This window comes from Astatotilapia calliptera, chromosome 12 (genome assembly GCF_900246225.1).
Source record: "Astatotilapia calliptera chromosome 12, fAstCal1.2, whole genome shotgun sequence".
Taxonomy (NCBI): Eukaryota; Metazoa; Chordata; class Actinopteri; order Cichliformes; family Cichlidae; genus Astatotilapia; species Astatotilapia calliptera.
The window spans coordinates 6,826,586-6,844,156 of record NC_039313.1 but is presented as its reverse complement, the minus strand read 5'-3'; the positions used below and the strand labels follow the sequence as shown (position 1 = coordinate 6,844,156).

The 17,571-nt window shown below is 39.0% G+C and overlaps 1 protein-coding gene across 2 annotated transcripts in view; it reads right to left on the bottom strand.

The window, feature by feature from the left end:
- The window catches only part of LOC113033469 (netrin receptor UNC5D-like), a 292,976-nt gene that overhangs the window by 186,098 nt on the left and 89,307 nt on the right, over positions 1–17,571 (bottom strand). For both annotated transcript variants that reach the window (XM_026187285.1, XM_026187286.1), the window contains exon 2: positions 1,910–2,128. In XM_026187285.1, the coding sequence (XP_026043070.1) occupies positions 1,910–2,128 (219 nt within the window). The remainder of the gene's footprint in view (positions 1–1,909; positions 2,129–17,571) is intronic.

Genomic DNA, 17,571 nt, shown 5'->3' with positions numbered 1-17,571 from the left:
TGAATCAAAATTTGAAGGTAAATGTTTCAGTATCTTCACATATTTCTGTGTTCATTCCAAATTAAAGCTATTTGACTGTTTCCTTCTAAAATTTCTCCAACCAAGGGAACTGCAGTACAACACGGTGAACCAGCATCTACTCAATGGGCTCAAAGGAAGCACTTCCTAAATTAAAAATGAATCAAAAATGTAATTTAATAATCAAATGTGCATCAAACATGCAATTTAACTATTAATTTTCAATTTAGCTGCAGTCAAGGGGAACTGCTGCTGTAACACTATTTCAGAGTGTGCAATCATACCAGAAAAAGCATTTAAAAATGGGTCTTCTTCATTGCTGTGAGTGACGGCTCATGTGAAACTAGCTGAAATCAGGCTGATGTGGTACAGTATATAAACCTCCATCTAGTAATGCAAGGAGCTTAAAATAAGCACTTCACATATTGCTTGGCCCAGCTATGATTACTGAGGCTGTTCTGCTTTTGTTGCCTTAAATCATCTGAGGCCACACTGATATTTCTCTTGATGGTCTGCCTAAGCTGCTGTGGTCAGGACCTGAAGTCATTTTCATGACTGTCATGACTGCCAAGTCCACCAGAACGCCCCAGTTGGGATGCAAACCAAGAACCTTCTTACCGTAATTGAAATGGGTTTATGGTTTTAGCCAGTTAAGTTGGTTCAGGCAAGTAACCAGGATGCCACATGGATGAATTCTAGGTGTTTCTGGGAGACACTGCAGAGATTATAATGCCTCAGTGGACTTGAGAACATTGTGGTTCCCCACATTACCAGATAGAGGAGTTGGTTTGGCGAGAAGGTCTGAAAATATGGCAAAACTGATTTTTTAAAAGATGGTTTTGATCTTTGTTAGAATGATTATTTAACATGGTCTCTGATGCCAGGATATGGGAGAACAAATGAATAAATATTAATATGAGATAATATGATTGCTTGAGGTCAGGGTTACCAGTGAGTAGGTCAATGGCACTTTCCTCAGTGTCAGCAAAATTCAAGTAAACTTTCCTTCAGCATCATTTTAGTTGACATATATTTAGCTGAAATATCCATAGTAACTTTGTAATTTAGTTTACATAATCATGGTTGTAGTTGAGCTTTACTCATTTTTCTGAAATAGTCAAAATATGTTTATCTAGAGTTTAGTCAAGGCAAGGCAAGGTTTTAGTTTAAATTATGTTAGATTTCTTTTGTTTCTACATTCTTTAATCATTTTGATGATTCGAACTAAATAAATGAAAGAAATTTTAGACCGTGGGGAAAAAAAACTACTAAACTGGAACACCAGTGTTTGCTTTGACAGATGCTACAGATCTCTGCAGAGACCTTTAAAATGGAGAACTGTTTACGTATGCAATCATCTGACTTGAACACATCATCTAGTTTATCCATAATGTTTCTGAGGGAGACATAAAACAAGTTTTCTTTGTCAAATTTTGTTTTCATGTTTGCTGAATTTCCTTTGTGAAAAACAGGTATTCAAATAAAACTGATTTATTTTAACTTTATAATTAACAATATTAATACTGTTGTTATGTAAGCTTAAAAACTGTTTCAACACACAGACTGTCACCATGTAAAATGCGAATCCCTTTAGCAAAAAGTTTAAATTTCTTGTCTTCTGATAACACCAAAGAGTAGTTGAATATAGTAAATAACAGTTATTAACAATAAATATCAGTAAATGCTGGTGTTACTGAACAGTTTTCAAAAGCTCAGTAGTACACAAACTCGATAGATAGCATCATTTGCTTAATTTAATTAATTTACAAGTTTATGTTACTTTTTAAACATTAAAACCAAGAGCTTTATGTGGAAGTGTATATCATCATTATTATTATTATTATTATTATTATCATCATCATGTGTGGAAGTATAAAAAGCTTTGTCTTACCAGTGTTGAGGTCCTTGTACTCGTGAGAGAAGTGCTCGTTCTGATGAACCCACTCCCCATTGCATTTGAAGAAGATCTGTAAGGCAGGCACAGCTCGACAGCGCAGCTTGATAGGGTTACTTTTGACAATGTAGGCATCCTCCGGCTCCTGGATGAAGTGGGGCAGGGTGCCCTGTACCGAAGGTACAGCATCTGGTTGAGCATCACCTGTGGCACCACCTATAACACAAAACCCTGGTTACTTCACCATCCTAGTTGTTTCTTTAAGGGGAAAAAATAAGAGCAGAACAGGTAGTCTGATGGAAACAAAGACATCATTGTTCTGGTATCAGGTGGATACGCAATTTAGCAGTGAAAAGTGCATTTTATTTTACAAACAAGATGATAACAGCAACTACTTTCAGATTTAAAACGATTGCTCAGTGGACAGTGTTTTGACATCGGCATTCATCAGAAGCTAACATATTGTAGAAAAGCAGAGTACACTCAGAGCACAATTCATCCCCCATCCGAGCAAAACTCTTCTTCTCAGAGCAATTTGCAGATGAATGAAATCAGAGCGGAACAAGTGGAGAGGAATTAGGAGGAGACTGATTACCCAAATTGTGGCTGTGGAGTCTGAATACATCTTATCTCAGCCACAAGGCCTGGATTTTAGTCGACACAAAAACAGCCTTTGTGCTGGCGCCAGCATGCCCCTTTGTTTAACGACAATTCACGGCAGGTTACTCTGTTTTTTTCTCTTTCGTTTTGATGGTTGACAGTTCATTGATCTAAGCGCACTATTAGAATCGTGGACTCTTACACTTCATATGTATTTTTTTTTTCCTTCAAAGAAAGGTTCTAGACTCACATTTTGTCATTTGGCCATCTCTTCTGGGTAAAGCACAGTGAGTTCTGTGGGCTGGGACAATGGGGAACAGGATGTTTGTGCTCCTGCCATCCCCGGGATCCTTCTCAGAATTACACCTCAGTCGAATCAAGACAGCTCCAGCTAAGCTATTCAGTGCCATAAAAGCCAATGAGAGCTATTATGCCCCCGCTATCAAATCCAATCCTGTCCCTTGAAATCGAATCTGCACTCTCACCACTTCTCTCAATCAATGTTGTCCTTGTTAAATGGGTAAATGAATGGATGCGGGTGTATAGAAGAGCCACACATAAAACAAACAGACAGGGAGGTGAATGACTGGAAATTATACAGTTTGCTGACATTTCTCAGTATAGTATGTCTCTATCACAATGCTACGACATGTACTTCCTGTAAGTAATCATATCACCGTTATATCCTCAACACACCTTAAAATAATTACAGAAACAAGGGACATGATGATTTCAGATCCAATCACTGATCAGCTGGCACATTTATGTGATGTGTTAATCCATATTCATTCATGGCCCTCAGATGTATTTAGCGCTGTAAAAGCTGGGAAATAATACAGAACTATGGGCATAACATTTACACATACATCTTTTCTGATTTGTTTAACTGTAACATTCACTTTTAGAGTGTTTTCAATAACTTCTTAATTTGCCTTTTTTTTTAAATTTTCATGTAAAGTTTTAATTCTGTATAAAGCTAGCTTTAAACATTTTCATAACTACGTAGGATCATTTTTAGCATGGTTAAGGTGGAGGGTGGTTTTTGAAAAAATAGTTGTTTTCAGGTCCATCTAAAAAATTAGAAAAATTTAATTAGAAAAATCTGAAAAAAAAAATCAAATTTTGCCCTTTAATGGAACTCACAAACTCAATATCTCAAATTACTGTAATATTGAATTATTGCTATTCAAACAGTATAAATACCATGTATATTTCAGTCTAGTTCAGTACACACAGCCATGGGAAAGACTGCTGACTTTACAGTTGTTCAGATGATGATCACTGACACCTTCCACAATGAGGGTGAGACAGAGAAGGCCTTTACTAAAAAGGCTGGCTGTTTGCAAAGTGCCACAGTATACTAACGTAAACCTGACTTGAAGAGAAAATGAAAAGAACCAGAAAAGAAATGGACTGTGGCTCAGTATTCCAAAGTCCTCTTTATTTGGAAATTAGTGACTACAAGTCTGGAGAATGAATGGAGAAGCACATAATCCAAGGTGTTTGAAGTCCAGTGTGCAGTCTGTAATGATTCCCATGCCATCTGCTGGTGTTGGCTGATCCAATGTATGTTATCAGGCCAAAAGTCAATGCTGCCATCTACCAGGAGCATTTCATGTTTCCATCTGTTGACATGCTTTATGGAGATGCGACTTTGCTTTTCCAACAGGATTTTGCAAAAACTGAACCAAATGCTTTTCTGACCATGATATTATTGTGCTTAATCAGCCAGCCAATATGCCTGACATGAACCTCATACATACTCTATCAGGCATTCTCAAAAGGAAGATGAGAAACACCTGACCCAAATTTACAGACAAGCTCAATCTTACACAGGTGTTCAACTAATAGTAAACTACAAAGAATGACATCAAAAAAGAAAGTGAAAAAATGAAATAGTAAAAATAACTCATAAGAAAACTTACATAAAAAATATCCCATCATGGTCAAATACTTCCATTTTGTCACAATACAGTTACAAAAAAACCACGATGCCACAGGGTCCTGCACGAGCACTGATTTGAGAAGAGTTAAGAGTGTGGCCTGTCTCTCACTGCTAGACCCAGTGCATCATTGCACTAAAGCCAGAGGGTATCACAAGCAGCTTTGACAGAACACAAGTATTTAATGTCCTGGGACAGAGAACAGACTATAATGCCAGTATATTAATATATTGTAATGGAGTATCGCTGTGTTTTGCAGTGTTAAAGTGAGATGCCACAGGAATATTCAGGATCTTTTTTTTGTATTTTGCTTCTGAGCTCATTTTTGCAGTGTAAATCAAACCGTACTGACATTTTATTACGTGAATCCCCAGTGTGATAACAGTCCTTAAAATAGGTCATGCTTAAATTCAAAAGAGTACATGACTGAAAAGAAATAACTGTGAACAAGTTTTATATTTTTGAATTAATTGTAATATTTTCCTACAGTTTAGCCAAACGCAATTACTAATGAAAATCGATAGAAAAGACTTATTTAATCATATGATGTCTTGATATATAACTCAATGTGTAACATTTAACCCTGTGATATTTCATCTTAGGCTACGTCTACACGTACATGGGTATTTTTGAAAACTGAGATTTTCCTCTTTTTTTTTTTTTTTTAAATCCTGTCCACACGTCAACGCAAAAACGAAGGAAAATGCTGCTAGGAACATGCCAAAGAAACAGGTGGCGATATATTCCTAACCGTGTAGGAATGTTGGCCAATCAGAAGTCTAGAAGCATAGGTGGGAAAGAGTAAACAAAGATGGCGCATAGAAGCAGAAAGGAGTCTTGTGTGAAGGGACAATAACTGTGTGCGTGTATATGTAAGCATTTAAAAACTACAGAGAGTGAAACTAACAGTAACAGTATTTTGTCTAAGTTAGGGTGACCAACTGGACATGTCCACTTTTCACGTTCTGTCCGCGGTGTCCAAGATTGATGAAAATGTCTGGGTTTTTCTATAGGCCTACAGAGGAACCATAGTTTTAAGTTTTAAGTTTTATTTGTCATATGCAAGTTAGCACAGAGTCAACATTGCAATGAAATGTGTTTGACGAGCAGCAGTCACTCAGCAGCATGGTACAGTAGAAGAAAATATAATAAAATATAATAAAATAATAAAAAAAATAGTAAAGAGCAAAATATTAGAGAGACGTGGTAAAAAGAGAAAAGATGACTAAATATATATGTATCTATAAATATAAATATATGTACACTAGTGATTAAATAAGAAAATCTTGAAAAGAAATATGACGGGAGGGCAGATGGGATATTGCACAAGAATGAGCAGCAGAAAATTACAGTATTGCACTTTTTAAATATAAATATCAATGACAATAAAGTGGAGTGACCAGTGCAGTGCATATGTGTAGGGATGGGTAACGGTTTGACATAAACGGTAGTAACCAGACCGAAAAGCAGCGCACATTTCGGTGCTTTATTTCGGTGCTTCCCCCGCCCCCTGAGATGGCATACACTTTACAGGGAGTGCAGAATTATTAGGCAAATGAGTATTTTGTCCACATCATCCTCTTCATGCATGTTGTCTTACTCCAAGCTGTATAGGCTCGAAAGCCTACTACCAATTAAGCATATTAGGTGATGTGCATCTCTGTAATGAGAAGGGGTGTGGTCTAATGACATCAACAACCTATATCAGGTGTGCATAATTATTAGGCAACTTCCTTTCCTTTGGCAAAATGGGTCAAAAGAAGGACTTGACAGGCTCAGAAAAGTCAAAAATAGTGAGATATCTTGCAGAGGGATGCAGCAGTCTCAAAATTGCAAAGCTTCTGAAGCGTGATCATCGAACAATCAAGCGTTTCATTCAAAATAGTCAACAGGGTCGCAAGAAGCGTGTGGAAAAACCAAGGCGCAAAATAACTGCCCATGAACTGAGAAAAGTCAAGCGTGCAGCTGCCAAGATGCCACTTGCCACCAGTTTGGCCATATTTCAGAGCTGCAACATCACTGGAGTGCCCAAAAGCACAAGGTGTGCAATACTCAGAGACATGGCCAAGGTAAGAAAGGCTGAAAGACGACCACCACTGAAAAAGACACACAAGCTGAAACGTCAAGACTGGGCCAAGAAATATCTCAAGACTGGTTTTTCTAAGGTTTTATGGACTGATGAAATGAGAGTGAGTCTTGATGGGCCAGATGGATGGGCCCGTGGCTGGATTGGTAAAGGGCAGAGAGCTCCAGTCCGACTCAGACGCCAGCAAGGTGGAGGTGGAGTACTGGTTTGGGCTGGTATCATCAAAGATGAGCTTGTGGGGCCTTTTCGGGTTGAGGATGGAGTCAAGCTCAACTCCCAGTCCTACTGCCAGTTTCTGGAAGACACCTTCTTCAAGCAGTGGTACAGGAAGAAGTCTGCATCCTTCAAGAAAAACATGATTTTCATGCAGGACAATGCTCCATCACACGCGTCCAAGTACTCCACAGCGTGGCTGGCAAGAAAGGGTATAAAAGAAGAAAAACTAATGACATGGCCTCCTTGTTCACCTGATCTGAACCCCATTGAGAACCTGTGGTCCATCATCAAATGTGAGATTTACAAGGAGGGAAAACAGTACACCTCTCTGAACAGTGTCTGGGAGGCTGTGGTTGCTGCTGCACGCAATGTTGATGGTGAACAGATCAAAACACTGACAGAATCCATGGATGGCAGGCTTTTGAGTGTCCTTGCAAGGAAAGGTGGCTATATTGGTCGCTGATTTGTTTTTGTTTTGTTTTTGAATGTCAGAAATGTATATTTGTGAATGTGGAGATGTTATATTGGTTTCACTGGTAAAAATAAATGATTGAAATGGGTATATATTTGTTTTTTGTTAAGTTGCCTAATAATTATGCACAGTAATAGTCACCTGCACACACAGATATCCCCCTAAAATAGCTAAAACTAAAAGCAAACTAAAAACTACTTCCAAAAACATTCAGCTTTGATATTAATGAGTTTTTTGGGTTCATTGAGAACATGGTTGTTGTTCAATAATAAAATTATTCCTCAAAAATACAACTTGCCTTATAATTCTGCACTCCCTGTAGATTCTAGCCAATCATTTTACATTTCCGAGGATAGTAGGCGGGTCCAGGTACGTACGTTCTTTTAGAGCAGAGTTACAAGATTAAAAATGCCCAAGGTGAAGCGGTCAAAAGTCTGGCTGTACTTCACAGCAAAAGATGCAAACTCAGCAGCCTGCAACAAGTGCTTTAAGGTGATACTGTGATACTGTGCAAAGGAGGTAACTCCTCGAATCTGATGAAACACCTGGTGACGCATAGCGTTTTTTTGAAAGCTGAGAAATGCGCCGTATTTGATAGCTTGCTGCGAGACCTCACAACGTGCACATCTACTGCGGGTGGGTTGCCTGTTATCGGACCTGGAGTTAGCAACATCTCCCAAAAGCCCAAAGAGGAGAGTTCTGGCCCCTAGCTCTGCCAGTGTAGCAGAAATGATGACGGACGATGATGGCAGCAGCAGCCGTTCTTCTCTGCGTGAGTAGCTTAATGTTGTTTGTGTGTAATTTACGTTGAGTAGGTTAACCACGTTATTAAATTAATGCAGGTAAGGTGAACTAGAAAACACCGTCGTAGTTACATGCGGCTGTCTTCTTGTTTGATGGCAGATACTTCCTTCACCCTGGCCAAAAAGGCTAAAATGACCAAAGAAAAATTGGAAAACAGCTAAACATGAGAGGTTTTTAGACAAAGTTTGTGTTTTTTCCATTGATTAAGCACTGCTTCCAGCCAAGAGTGATACCATATATGCCCTATAGCTGCAGAAAAGGCTAACATTGTTATCTTTTTACAAAAAAACAGCTGAACATGAGAGGTTTTTGGACCAATTTTGTGCCCTCCATTCTTTAAGCACCGGCACTGTTTCAAATGTACCGGTTTGTCATCCCCGAGCTGATGCTTTGTGAGCGCTTCTTCTGCGCTCACAGATCGGACAGACAGCGCGCAGCAGTGTGCCTGATGACTTTTAAAAGACGTCAAAGTGCAAGTGGAGCTTTTCAGATAAACTGCAAAATAAATTTCCCTTGTACGGTCCCAGTAATTTTTTTGCCCTTGTTGACTTGTAAAAGCCTATATGACATTTTTGTTTCACCATTCATTAACCGCACAGAGAAGGCATTGTTTAAATGTGTTAAACATTTCTTTAAGCAAACAGTATTATTCTTCATGTTCTTCATGAATGGGCCAAGTGTCCTCTTTTTTGGAAATCAAAATATGGTCACCCTAGTCTAAGTCGACCATTGTAGAAATCCATTTCACTGAAACAAGTGCACAGTGTGACGTCAAAAAAGGCGCACACCTTTGACGCTGCGTTTTCTCCGTTTTCCTCGTCCACACGTAAATGCAAAAATTGAGTTTTCGAAAATCAACACCCTGGCAGGAGTTTTAAAAAATCTCAGTTTTCAGTGACCGAAAACGCCGCAAATGTGCAAACGCATAGAAAAATCTGCGTTTTCAAAAATACCCGGATATGCGTGGACGTAGCCTTAGTCATCTTTGGTGATAGCCCATGGAGCTAACAAATATATGTTATGGGAATATAAAAGTCATTTCTTAAAAACAGGAGACAAAGACAGTGTTTACATTACCCCCCCCCCCCCCCCCCCCCAGAATGTTTCTTTGCTTATCTTCAGAACATAGTTAGGACCTAAGGCTGGGGTTTGCAATAGTGATAACCTAGACCTCACGGGGTTAAAGCATCGAATTCAAGTCAAACCACTTTCCTTTCCTAAACCTACCCAAGAATATATTATTAACCTTGTAACTGGAAATATACTTTTGTCATGTCCAGTTTAAAATAAATACATAAGTAATTAATAGTGATGGCCAAAGATGCCAAACCTAAAGCATCAAGGGGTGATGCTTTCATAGCATATTTTTCTTTATAGTCATGCAAATAGACTTAAAATGACTTGGAAGTGTATGGCCAGGTCTGACTTTCTAATGAAAAACATGAAAGAATCAACACAAGCAATTTTCCCCATAATCACTGACTGACAGGATGAAAATATTCATGCAGGACTACTTTCAGATGGAGATTAGATTATTTCTTGTGGCTATGTACTGGTGGAACGACAAAGAACAAACTGGATGATGCATTTGTAGGAAATCAATTTAGCATAATTGTGCAGTGAAACTCAACCCAGTGCACATTTCATAGAAAATGGAAACTTCTTTATGTTTAATTCTCTTCCAAACTGCTTTTATATACATTGACTTTAAAACATTATATGCATATCCCTGTCATACATGAATTTATAGACCAAACAACAAAGAAAAAACACTATACCAGAACAAAGCCATACTGCAACGAACCCCTGATGTTTGAAAAGCTCAGTCAGAGCACCAATTTGAGATTAAGTTTTTCTCTCAGAGGGATATCAGTCATCCACAGACATCTTCTTTTTCTATCATGGAGCAAGTTATTATAACACTTTGGTGGTAATTATCCTTTTCATTTTTAGGTAAACTGTTAGATTTTAAAAGACAAAATAAATAAATCCCAAAGTCCAAACTTTTGTCAGACCCTATATTCATCCCAAGCTCCCCCCTACGTGGATGTAGTGGCTCCATAATTGGATTGACTCAAAATTGTATCAAAAGCTTCTTAAATACTCACAAAAAAAAAAAAAAGAAATCTATGACTAGTTGTACAAGTCCGATTTCAGCTGACTTATAAAGCCAACAATAATCTGTCCACATGAGAGAAAACTCATTTTAGGGGTTACAAGCCAAAAATGCTGAGAACCACACTGCCATGGCCTTCACATTCATTGAATCTGACGCAAGTTGGACACATGCAACACATTTTTGTATGATGTGTTGCACAGCAAGTCATACATCAAAAGACAGAATGGGGAAATTATCTTAGGAGAGTGCTGATCATTCCTTCAGTAGAGTAGTTAGACAGAGAATCACTGATTTTGTTTTTCTGTAAATGGCGTCTACATGGGTTACAAGCTAACCACATCTATTTTTAATGAGTCTTGAAAGAATTCCAGATTTTGTCAATGTATTTCTCATTTTAAGATTTCAAAAAGGTTTGATTTTTTTTGTTAGTCTGTACAATTACTAATATGATTTCTAAATCTTGCATTCATTAGACAGGCATCATCAGTAACCACTGTTATGGAAAGTTATTTTTATTACAAATCTCTTCTTTGACTGTTAATTATTGATGATGAATGTAGAAAAATGCTGCCCAGAAATAAAGAAACAAGCTTTTATTAATTTTACACATTTATATGGACACACAATAAAACTGAAACTGATTGAGAAACAGTGGCCCGGCATCATTTAAGTACTGTGATAACACATGTAATGGTTAAGTCATGTAACCCTCCTCCACCACCTCCCTTGCCACTGAGCAGCCGTGCTCTAATCAGCTAATTGCTGCTATGATGAATAAAAATAGTACGACACTGGAGAGCCCAGCCATGCTTCTTCTTTGATTTTTTTCTTTCTTTCTTTTCTTCCTTTTTTTTCACACTGCACAGCGACTAATGATGTGCCGTGTCCTTTTCTCTTAATGTTTAAACATTAACACATTCAAAGGTAGCAGATAATTGGAACAAGGTGACAATCCACGCTCCATAAACCTGGAGCCGCAGTGTTGGCCGCTCCACCCATGATGGATGCTCATAAATATCAACCTTAATGAAGGAAATGACTGCGACGCCAATAAGTCACTTATTTCCTCATTATGCTGGTTAATTTTAACACTGCCTCTAAAACGCTCCCTCACCCTGTTTGTTGCCAGTCACAGGTTTCCACCTGACTTGGCATGGGACTCAGTGCAGTGGACCTGCAGCTGATAAATGCCCCGGGTATCAATCTGCATACAGAGATGCAGACAAAATGGCACCAGGACTGCTGGCACACACTGCCTGACAATGCTTCAGAGCCAGGGGACCGTGTTCAACAAAAACAGATTCAAATCACCAATCTCTCAGAAACATGCAATCAGTGGTACATGCTGGGAAGGCCTGAGACAGGACAGAATGTAATGGTGTAGTGAACAGACATGGAGCAAAAGAGGAGCAGTTTTGGATTTGTACGACAATGACTACTAAACTTTTTTTTAATGGAAACAATGCTATGATCATCACATACCAAATCACAAACAACATTAGCTGTTTTAAAACTACAACTTCGAGAGAATCATGCTGGGGTGACTTCCACAGTTGTCTGTTCTTACTTGTGGCACACAGCAGTTGTGTTCGCAGTAGTAGAAATACCCCCGTTCTCACAGGACGATGACAAAACATCACACAACTCCAGCTTGCTGGCACTGGATATAACAGAAAATTTGAGCCATTCATACATCAGCATAGTCCAAAATCATATGGTCTTTCTACTAGACAGGTTAAAGACTGGCTTACGTCCCATCCAACTGCTTCAGACATCTGTGTTCCTACATGAGCCTCTGTCGGGCAAGTTCTTGAACAGTTCATGTTATGCCTATATTATAGTTCCTTCACTGGGCCAGCCCAGTGAAGGAACAATGGGCTGACCCAGTGAAGGAAGCCCATTGTGGACACTCTTTCAATGATGAGGATGTACACATCCTGCACAGGGAGGAACGCTGGTTTGAGCGCGGAGTCAAGGAGGCCATTTACGTGAAAAGGGAAAGACCATCTCTGAATCGAGGAGGGGGCCTAAGAGTACATCTTTCGCCATCTTACAATGCTGTGATTGCAGCCATTCCCCAACACTCTGTGAATGATACTCATGGCCATTGATCAGTGGGTTTTGGTCAGTGGTTGTTGATCAATGGTCATGAGAATTTGCATAATTCCGATTAAGGAACTGACCTCCCAGCCCATTGTTCCTTCAGTGCGCTGGTTTCAGTCATTATGCAAATGTACTGTTTATAAGGTTGGGGAAACCTGCAGTCAGCTGAGACTGAAGAAGTCACTTGGATGAGTGACGAAACGTTTCTCCCACAAAACGCTACGTCCAGATGAACAGAATCAACTTTTAGAGAATTACGATATAGATTTTTATTTTTTTTCCCTCTCTACACAACATAGGAACTTAGCTATGGCTAAGGTTGATGTCATCACCAATGATGACAGAATGTGGAGGTGAAAGTCTTTGCAATTTTTCACAATGTGATTAATTTAACTTGTTGTTGCAATATGATTCATAATTAATCAGAATAAACACTAAGGGGCCAGTTTGAGGCTTTGCATTCAGTTCACTGCGTGCCATACATGTACAATACACTGAACAAGGCTGCTGACAAAACTGACAAACAGAAACTTTGTTGAACTTTGTTGCAATGTCCTAGTGTTACACACATCATCTGAAAGAAACTTTACAATGTGATGGAGTTGGTTGGCTTGTTTGTTTTTGTGCAGTTTGCTGCTTCACTCCACTGCACTCCATCACACCATGTGTGTATGAAGTTTTAACTCTCTACTTTACCTTGGTCTTGCCACTGGATTGACAGCCACCTTTAGTATCAGTTGGAAACTGTACTAAAACAGACCTAGAAAGAGAAGAATTCCTGAAAAATCAAGCTGACAGCACTTATGCTTTTCCTTCTTGGGCCTCCTGCCTGTGTTGGACATCACTATCTCACGCAGCGGCTCCACAGCCCTAGTCCTTTGAAATCACACATTCTTCCATGCACATCCATGAGATCACCAGGGACTTCTCATTCTTTTTTTTTCTGTTTTTTGCAAGAAAAAAAGTAGGAGGGCAAGCATGAGGAGTGTCAGCAGTGTGGGTATCAGGCTTTACATGGTGAGCACCCTCTCAGCCTTTCAGCAGGAGTCCAACTCATTTGAAAGGCAGGGAGTCAGGAGATGTCAGACTAATCCTTGACACTAAAGGAGAAAGAGGGGCTGAACAAAAAAATGCGGGAAAAGGCTTAGCACACGGCAGGACTGAGAGACCGCTGAGTGAACTCCAGAACATAGGCGCCTAAGACACTGAAAGGACAGCGGCCCGGTCGAAAAACGATCCAAAACTCACATACACCCATTTATAATACTTTGGGACAAATTCACTCTCACTCTAACCTCAACATGAGCCCTAAGACGAATCTACTGTCTGCCTTTTCCTAAAACATTTTGAGGATAAATATGTGGTTTTGATTTATTCCAGCACAGTATGAAAGTCAACAGAAATGCATTGATAAAAGCATAATCTATCAAAGCACATTCACATTTTTCATCAAAGCGAGTACATGTATGATTCCATAATAATGTGGTTGTGAGCAGCCATACTCCCATCCTTATGCATTCAAGTAACTGTGTGAAGCTATATTTTTTAGAAAGGAGTTGAGTGAAAACAGCAAACCTTGCAAGAGAATCATCCTATTTATTTTTAATTATTGCTTGGTTTTCTAGCTTTATTCTTTGATGTATAACATTGTTCATTAGCGATCTCTCATGGCTCCTTCATTCAACTGACTAATCATTGTTATGTCTAAATTCACTGCTATAACACAATGCGGAAAACTGGTAAAACAAATCTCTCCCAAATTCTAAAACAAATCTAAATATGATACAATAAGGAGATTAAATGTAAACTGACTGCATGTATTGTGGTATGGGCTTGGTGGTAAAGATTATCTCTATTTGTCCTTGTGGCACTAAGGCTGAAACAGATGTTAGAGACAATGTTACGCTCCCATAAGTGGTGCAGAGGGCGGTCAGGATCCATTAATTATCCACCACCATTCACCACAGCCACAGCCCTTTGGATGACCTGTGTGTCTGGAAGACCACGGAAGACAACTAAAGTAGATGATTGCAAAATTCTTCCTTAGATTAAAGAAGAAAAAAACAAGCCTTGACAACATCTATCCAAGTCGAGAACAGTGTGCAGGGTGTATTTGTCATCGATCAAACATGCTGAGACCAATGTTGTGGCATTGGCATATTTGGCTGCCAATGGAACTGCGTTATTAGGGCTTATTAATAAGGTGACTTCTGAAAGAAGCAGCAGGATGAACTCTGAAGCGTACAGAGCTATACTCTCTGCTTAGATTCAGCCAAATGCTGCAAAACTTATTGGAAACTGCCTCACAATGCAAATGAAGAATGAGCGAGTGTGTACTTTAAAAGCAACCCAGGAAAGAGGGGAACATGGCATCTTTTGCTGCCCATGGGTTCCAGACTTCAGGCAGTCATTCACTGTTACTTAGATACAATGATGTACAAAAGCCACCCCTCATTTCTTATATTTTGCTTTTGATTCAGTTCAGCTAAATACTTTGTCCCACAAGGAGAAATTAGTTTAACGACAGGGACAACAAGGGCAACTTACATGGGCACACATACCCAATGAGATAAGGATTTCATAAGAAAAAAAATTGTCCGAATAAATATAAATAAAAACAATAAAATGGCAATAAAAATAACAACAACAGCGGCTATTTGCTGTTAAGGAGCAGGGTTGCAAGGAGAAAGAATTTCTTGAAATTTTTAAAAGTGGTCCTAAGCAAAAGTTCTCCAGGCTTTCTGAAGGCCTTTCAAAGCTCTGTCAGGGCGGTTTTAAAAACACTTCTCATATGTATAATTAAAGTTGTCCGTCCAATAACCTTGCTGGGTTTGAATTCAAGCTGAAAGTCACATCTTGATTGTTTGAGGTAAAATCCACTATGGTGGTTTTCAGAGGCTAAAATAAAAAAAAAAAATGTTGTTGAGCATTGAGTTGTCAGTAACATTTGGGATCACTTCTGCCCCATCATCAGTGTCAAACAAATCAAAATAATGACTGGCAAAAACAGATTTTTGTGATGCAAATCACCAGCAACTATACCCTAAAACATGATGAATAATTACACTTCATGAGAGTTGCCAAAAAATCCAAAGTTTTACAGTATGTCACTCAATAACACCAGTTGACACAACAGCAAGCAACTGAGCAGCGAGCTGTGCACTGGTAATTAACACTAAAAGAGGTGTTGGTGTTAGAATCTTCAGCCTGAGTTTGATCAAGAGTTGTAAAAGCATCAAGAATGATCATGAAGTTGATCTAGCAGCAAGTATCGAGCACAAAAGTGTGAGTAAGTTGTGCTGACAGAAACAATGATGAAAGTACCATTGTGGGTGAAAGCACAGAAATGATGCTCTGTGAATTTATTTACCTTGAGTGGATCAAGTAAATCTTCATTATTACAATTCCAATAATGCTTATTGTAATAAATGTAGAGTGGGCCAATGTTATAACAACTACAACATTAGTCTCTTTAACGGACTCTGACATCATTGTTTTCAGGCCCAATCATCTTCATGTTGCTTCAGTCTTCAAACTTTCCTTTTTGCTAAAGTATATAGTTAGGGCTGGATCAGGTGACCCTGAATCCTCCCTTAGTTATGCTGCAACAGCTGTAGGCTGCTGAGTATTTCTTCTTCAGTCACCTTTCTCATTCACCATGTGTTAATAGACCTCTCTGCATTGAATTATACCTGTTATTAATCTCTGGCTCTCTTCCACAGCATGTCTTTATCCTGTATTCCTTCTCTCTCCCCAACCGGTTGCAGCAGATGGCCCCGCCCCTCCCTGAGCCTGGTTCTGCTGGAGGTTTCTTCCTGTTAAAAGGGAGTTTTTCCTTCCCACTGTCGCCAAAGTGCTTGCTCATAGGGGGTCATTTGATTGTTTGGTTTTTCTCTGTATGTATTATTGTAGAGTCTACCTTATAATAAAAAGCACTTTAAGGTAACTGGTGTGTTGATTTGGCCCTGTATAAATAAAATTGAATTGAATTGAGCTGAACTGAGTTCAGGCTTGTGGGCATTTTTTTTTTTTTTTTTTTACACACAGCTCATTTAAGGTCCTACCACAGCACTGCAATCAGGTCAAATTCTGAACCATACCAACACCTCGCCTCTTTTCTCCTTCAGCCTTTGTTGTAGATTTGCTGCTGTGGTTGGTATCACTCACTGTGTACTAACTGTATATGGTTGAAGTGACAATAAAGCCGACTTGACTTGACTTGATTTTGATCCTGTATCTCCCAATTTCAATCAAGGTTTAGCTTCACATTTGAGTCTAGAAAATTTTGGTATATAGAGGAGCTCATGGTCAACCCAGTAACTTCAAGATACTTAGGCCCCAGTAGCTGACAAACAAGCCCAATTCATCACCCTTGGCAGTTGGTATGGGTGTTTGTTTTTTGTCAAATATGGCACTGTCCACTGTGGGCCACACTTCTCAACTTTGCTCTCTCTCTGCTCTCTCTTCAAGAACATTGTTCCAGAAATCTCATGGTTTGTTCAGCTGCAACTTTGCAAAATTAAGCCATACTGCCATCTTCTTTTTAGATGGGAGATGATTTCATCTAGAAGTCTTTGCAATAAAGTCATACTTGTTCAGACTTTTCCTAATTATACTTGATGGAAATTTAATATTTAACATGCTAAAGGAGGCCTATAGCGTCTGAAATGTAGCTCTAGAGTGTTTTGCAGTTTCTTTGAGCGAAGCACGATCAGATCTTGGGATGAATTTGCTGGAATGTCCACTCTTGAGACAACTGACAAAGTGTTAAGACACACCTGAATGCTACAGATGAGCAAATTGTCAAAACTGCTTCTCAGTTTAAGATGCTAACACTCGCTGATGATCAAGCACATTTAATTAGCCGCTCCAGGCTGCTACTTACCTTCTCAGTTCCTGTGGAAGCAGCAATCATGCACTTAGTTGTAAACTTTTTATTTCACACGACTGCAGTGACACAGCACTGAATGCAGCTAAAACACCTATTAAACCACTTTACTATCTTTACAATGTATACTTCTGTATACCTATGCACACTGCACAGAGTATTTAAGAGGAGTCATCTAATCACAAATATCATGACACATAACAGGTTTGGGAAAAAGTGTCATAACAACTAATCTAAACCTGTAACAAGCAGCCTTAGACTCTTTTTCATAAAACTGACTCTTGGGCTCAGTTATTGATTTCTGTGGTTTCTTTTATTTATGTTTTCTTTATTTTATGATGAAATCGGATTTGTTTGAATCCTTTGGCCTCCTGACAGTGAAATGAGCCAGTTAAAATTTTACTTTTTGGTTCAGTGCCATAAAACTT